The 6383-nt window shown below is 38.3% G+C and overlaps 1 protein-coding gene across 1 annotated transcript; it reads left to right on the plus strand.

Moving 5' to 3' along the window:
• The first annotated feature begins 227 nt into the window (after positions 1-227).
• LOC309703797 (uncharacterized protein) lies at positions 228-5531 on the plus strand. Its single transcript, XM_082528704.1, has 3 exons — positions 228-588; positions 1224-1301; positions 3420-5531. The coding sequence occupies exon 3, from the start codon at positions 3539-3541 to the stop codon at positions 5180-5182; it is 1644 nt and encodes a 547-aa protein (XP_082384830.1). The 5' UTR covers positions 228-588; positions 1224-1301; positions 3420-3538; the 3' UTR covers positions 5183-5531.
• The last annotated feature ends 852 nt before the right edge of the window (positions 5532-6383 follow it).

Below are 6383 nucleotides of genomic sequence, written 5' to 3' on the forward strand. Positions count from 1 at the left end.
TGTGATGGGGGAAATCAGCTGTGTTTTGATGCCAATTTTATTTCGAATCTGGCGCGAACCGGCGAGCCAGTTCCTGAATCAGTCACATGGTACGGGCTGCCCGCGAGGCCTTGAACGTCACTGCATACGTAATCAAAGAAAGCCTCGATACGCGCTTTACAAAAACTCCCCCAAGATTAGCCGACACACGCTTCGAAGCTTTGACACACAGGACACATCACTACCAGTTGGTGGCGGTAATGAGTCGTTATTGCCAACCGCTGACAAACCACAAAGAAGAAGACGAAGTACTGCGCGTGCACACAGCGGAAAGTAGACTTACCGAGTAATGATTATAGCCACAGTCATCATACTTGTTATCTACGACGGAGACTTTTGTGGTGTGACAAATATAGTGTGACTGTGCTGAGCTTTCTTACTGCTGCCCTTCTGGTCTCCGGAAGATCACGTTTATGTTTCTCATGCGTGATTGGAAAGATATAGGCTCTCGTAGCTCGGACAGCTTGGTCTCTCTCCTAGTCCAACTACAAAGCCGGCCTCCTCCGCTGGGGGATCTTTAGTTCGGGTTATTCTGAGAGGAGATCCAGAGTGAGTACATTATAATTTCTTCCTAAATCGATAACTGACTACAGGGTTTCTCTCTCTTAGCTAATTTTGTTTTCGGCTGTACGTTCTGTTCAGCCCCTGTCATTTTGTCTGCTTGGAGCTTCCAGCAGTTTAGGACCTTATATTTTTAATCATTTGTGTTCAGCTATTTGTTTTCCTTCAAATGAAGATGTTGTACTGAGTATTATGATTTGATGAGGTGGATAGAATACAACAGATTCCACATTTAATAAAAGAATCACCAACCAGTAATGTGTCTTTTAAGATGGCGCTGATCTAGCGGCAGGCTGTCGTAGCAGCTGTCTTCGTAAACACACCCCCCCCCCCCTCCCAAATTTCTTTTTGTTCCTGCGATATCTCTATATTTATCTTTTTATATAATATTTATCCATCATAACTCTGTTTCTACACTCAGTGATTGCATGTTGTTTGTTGTATATTTCCTGCTATGACAACTTAGTTTTCCTCTGGGATTAATAAGGTTTTTCTGATTCTGATATTGGTGCTGAACCTATGAGGCAAAATAATGCTACACAATACAATGGTCTGCAGTAGTGCCCTACAATAATACAATAAATTTAACTGGCTTAAATATAAAAATCTTTTTGCTGTCACAGGTGACTGGCAGCAGGCGAAGAGTCTGCAGGAGGAGCATCTCAGCACCTGTAGTCAGAAACATTGGTTCTTCACTGAAGGTGACAAAGAAAAATCGCCAACATTATTCTACAGACATTAATTGGTTGTTATTTTAATGATAATAATAACATCTAATTCTGTACACAGTGACATTTTGCCTGTTTATCCCAAATGAGAGACAAATCACTGCTGAAGAAAAATAATGTTCTCAACCTGCTTACATTAAATCAATGGATGGATGAAATTAGCCGTTTTTAACCCTCCTGAAAATAAGCTTCTCAAGGATCAGTTTTTGGTCCTGGATTTTTTGTAACCTTTACACACTCTACATGTTGCTATCATAAAGTATCTATTAATATGTTCTAGTGTTGCACATGATACATTTTTCACAGCTGATACATAGTTGTGCTTTATTCCCTCTGATAGCGTATTTTGTAAATAGTATTACATCCTCTGCACACTTTGGCTGCTCTGAAAATGAAGGCAACAAACCAGAGAAGTTTGACTCCCTGGAAGAACTTATAAGTACACCTAGGGCTGCTCAATTAATCAAATTTTAATCACGATTACGATCTGGGCAACGATCATTAAAAATGACTGAGCCGATTATTAGCCCCTCCCTCGTTTATCCGCGACACCTTAAAGGCCGGTCCGTGAAAATATTGTCGGGCATAAACCGGTCCGTGGCGCAAAAAAGGTTGGAGACCGCTGATTAAGAGGACCCGAGGGAAGCTCGGAAAGCTAAGCAGAAGTTATTTGGAGAGGAGAGTGACTGCTGTTGTTTGAAAAGAGAAGTAAAAAAAAAAAACTTCAGTGGTGTTGCACACTATTTTATATTATTTTTTTAAAGTCATTGTTAACCCTTTAAAGCCGGTCAGAGCAGCACGCTCCGTTTTGTGTAACTATTTTTAAATCCCTGTAGAACCTGAACCGTGTAAGCTAGCGCAATAATTTGTTTTGCATATGAAACCGGAGGAGTTGTACTTACATCTGATGCCATCAGCTTGTCCTCGGTCAGGGTTTCCTTCCACATAAAGCTTTGCAAAAACTGCATAAAAAGCTCTTGCAGGAACAAAAAATAATATTCCAGAAACAGCTGTTCGTAACACTTCCCACAGTGAAATGAGGCACATGCTGTTTTCTTTGCAAATTTGCATCATAGGATTTTTTTTTTGTTTTTCCTGCAGTATATAAAAATTGGTGTATCTCCAAAATAAAACTATGAAGACACTCAAAATAAATTTCCTGTGGTGGGAAACTATTTTTTGCAACTTTTTTGTATTTAAAGTTTTGAGGGATAAACCTCTTAAATTTCTCCAAGTAGAAATATATGTAAAAAAACAAAAACTATTTTTAATTTTTTTGTAGTTTATTGCACTTTTTTGCAATTAATGTAGTTACTATGGACTTAATGCATACATATTATTAAAATATGGGCTATAACAGTTGTATAGCAACTTGAAATACTCCAACAAATGGCACTACAGCATGTAAAAAAATAATATAAGCTCTGGTGGACTTGGTTCTATAGTAGGTCTTAAAGGGTTAAATAAATATCGTCAAATAATCGCAATCTCAATTTCTGTGAAAATAATCGTGATTATCATTTTTGCCATAATCGAGCAGCCCTAAGTACACCTACACTGAAGACTAATTCATGCTTCTTTTGACCTGGACAAGAAAAAGCTCTCTGTAAAGTTATGAAATCTTAGTAAATGAGGAAAACAGGAACAGCTCTGTAGCCAGGCTGACTAAGCCACCGGTCTAATGTTTGGACACACCTTCTCATAGGGCTGTGCGATATGACCAAAATCTCATATCCCGATATAAGACATCTATCATGATAACAATATAAATCACAAAAATGTAACATTTTCTGTATTATAATGACTTTTTACATTATAGATTCTAATTGAAATCTTTAAAACTCCAAATGAACACATATGGAATTAGGAGACAAAAAAAATGTTAAGTAACTCAAAACATATTCAGATTTTAGATTCTTAAAAATTTTAGATTCTTTAAAATAGCCATCCCTTGTATTAATTACTAATTTTCACACTAGGTGTGTGTGTGTTTTTGTATGTATGTATGTATGTATAGATATATGTATGTATATGTACACTAAATAGGTTTTGTGAAGTGCATGTCACTGTTTTAGTTCTTTGTCATCATAGGCAAAAGAAGGGGAAGTGTGCTGAAACCTCTCCAAATTTATGACCTCAACAAAAACCAACCAATACCAGCAAGTAAAGATGAACGACTTGTGATCCCTGTGGAGAAGACTTTCATCACTATGAAGAAGGCCAGAAGACGCCAGCGCATTGACAGTGGAGACAGAAGCTTCACGTGCAATCAGTGTGGAAAGGCTTTTACTCATAATAGCAGCTTAAAACAACACCAGCTTCTCCACACTGGCATTAAACCATTCAGCTGTGATCAGTGTGGAATGTCTTTTTCTGACAATAGCAACTTAAAAAGACATCAGCTCGTCCACACTGGTATTAAACCATTCAGCTGTGATCAGTGTGGACAGGCTTTCAACCAAAATAGCAAGTTAAAAAAACACCAGCTTCTCCACACTGGATTAAAACCATTCAGCTGTGATCAGTGTGGAAAGACTTTCACTGTGAATAGCAACTTAAAAAGACATCAGCTCGTCCACACTGGCATTAAACCATTCAGCTGTGATCAGTGTGGAAAGACTTTCACTCAGAGTGGCAGCTTAAAAAAACATCTGCTCATTCACACTGGATTAAAAGCATTTAGCTGTGATCAGTGTGGAATAGCTTTTACTCAGAATGGCAGCTTAAAAAAACATCAGCTCGCTCACACTGGATTTAAACCATTCAGCTGTGATCAGTGTGGAAAGACTTTCACTCAGAGTGGCAGCTTAAAAAAACATCAGCTCATCCACACTGGATTAAAAGCATTTAGCTGTGATCAGTGTGGAAAGGCTTTTACTGAAAATGGACATTTAAAAAGACATAAGCTCATCCACACTGGATTAAAAGCATTTAGCTGTGATCAGTGTGGAAAGACTTTTACTGAAAATGGCAACTTAAAACAACATCAGCTCATCCACACTGGATTAAAAGCAATTAGCTACAATCAGTGTGGAAAGTCTTTTTCTCCGAGTAATGGCTTAAAAGAACATCACCTCGTCCATGCTGCAAATAAACCATTCCTCTGTGCTCAGTGTGGAAAGTGTTTCACTGAGAATGGCAAGTTAAAACAACATCAGCTCATCCACACTGGCATTAAACCATTCAGCTGCGATCAGTGTGGAAGGACTTTCACACAGAATAGCAGCTTAAAAAAACATCAACTCATACACACTGGATTAAAACCATTTAGCTGTGATCAGTGTGGAAAGTCTTTTACTGAAAATGGCAACTTAAAAAAACATCAACTCATCCACACTGGATTAAAACCATTTAGCTGTGATCTGTGTGGAAAGTTTTTTGCTCATGGTAACTGGTTAAAAGAACATCAGCTCATCCATACTACAGATAAACCATTCACCTGTGATCTGTGTGGAAAGTCTTTTACTCACAGCAAAAGCTTAAAAGATCATCTTCTCATCCACACTGGAATTAAATCATTTGTCTGTGGTCAGTGTGGAAAGGCTTTTACTCAGAGTAAAACTTTAAAAGAACATCAGCTCATCCACACTGGAATTAAACCATTCAGCTGTGATCAGTGTGGAAAATCTTTTAATCGGCGTAGAAACTTAAGAAAACATCAGCTCCTCCACATTGGAGTTAAACCATTCACCTGTGATCAGTGTGGAAAATCTTTTAGCTGCATGAGTTCCTTGAAAGAACATCAGGCCATCCACACTGGCATTAAACCATTTGTCTGTTGTCAGTGTGGAAAGGGTTTTGGTTGCATGGATGCATTCAAAAATCATCAACTAATCCACACTGGAGTTAATTAATATTAATTATATATATATATATACATATATATATATATGTGTGTGTATATATATATATGTGTGTGTGTATATATATGCAATAGTTACATCCTTTTTACATAAGCCCTTTTCTACTCTGTAATATTCTTGTCAATTTTCTTGATATTTATTTATTATCCACTCTTTTAATCCTTGATATTTATAATTGATTGATCTTTATATATTAGTGCTATTTCCTAAATGTGTAAAATCTGTAACAGAATGTGTTGTTTGGAGTTTAGTCTGTCACTGTTGCTATTATTAGAATTTCTCTTGGAATAACTGTAATCCATATAATTTCCTTAAGGATTAATAAAGTATTCTGATTGTTTCAGGATTCATGACCTGCTATTTTCCAATGACAAGTCTGCTTACTTGTCTCTTTTGCTCGTTTCTCCTCCTCTTCTTTAATCTTTTTTCCTAAACTTAGGACCTGATGGCTTTGAACTTTTCTTGTCCATCTTCCATTGGTTTTACTTTTGTACTCCAATATGAACACCCATCCTCCAACTCGAGGATCACCACAACATAACTTAATAGACCTACACCTTAGTTCACAGATTCACTTTGTCTAGGGTTAATTTCAGAATCAGAAAGGGTTTTATTGCCAAATGTTGAGCAGGTTTGCAACATTAGGAAATTGCTGCGGTGCTTCAGTGCAAACATACTGTCATAAATTACGCTTAAATAGACATGAAAATAAAAATAAGAATTAAAAGTGCTAAGTAGATAGATATATACATGATATATACATGAGTGCAGGTGGTGATCAGTGCCAAACATGGAATGATGCAGTGAACACAGCGTAGGGTCATGTGTTAGTGGTGGGAACAGTCATACGGTTATTGTTCATGTGTCCAACAGCAGAGGGGAAGAAACTGTTCTTATGGCGAGAGGTTCTGGTGCGAATGGACCGGAGCCTCCTGCCTGAGGGGAGCAGGTCAAACAGACTGTGTCCAGGGTGAGAAGGGTCAGCTGAGATCCGAGCTGCACGCCCCAGTGTCCTGGAGGTGTACAGGTCCTGCAGAGATGGGAGTCTGCAGCCAATCACCTTCTCAGCAGAGCGCACAACACGCTGCAGTCTCTGTTTGTCCCTGATAGTGGCTCCAGCGTACCACACAGTGATGGAGGAGGTGAGGATGGACTCGATGATTGCAGTGTAGAATTGCATCATCGTCTGTGT

Source organism: Aulonocara stuartgranti, assembly GCF_965226115.1.
Source record: "Aulonocara stuartgranti genome assembly, chromosome: 3".
Lineage (NCBI taxonomy): Eukaryota > Metazoa > Chordata > Actinopteri > Cichliformes > Cichlidae > Aulonocara > Aulonocara stuartgranti.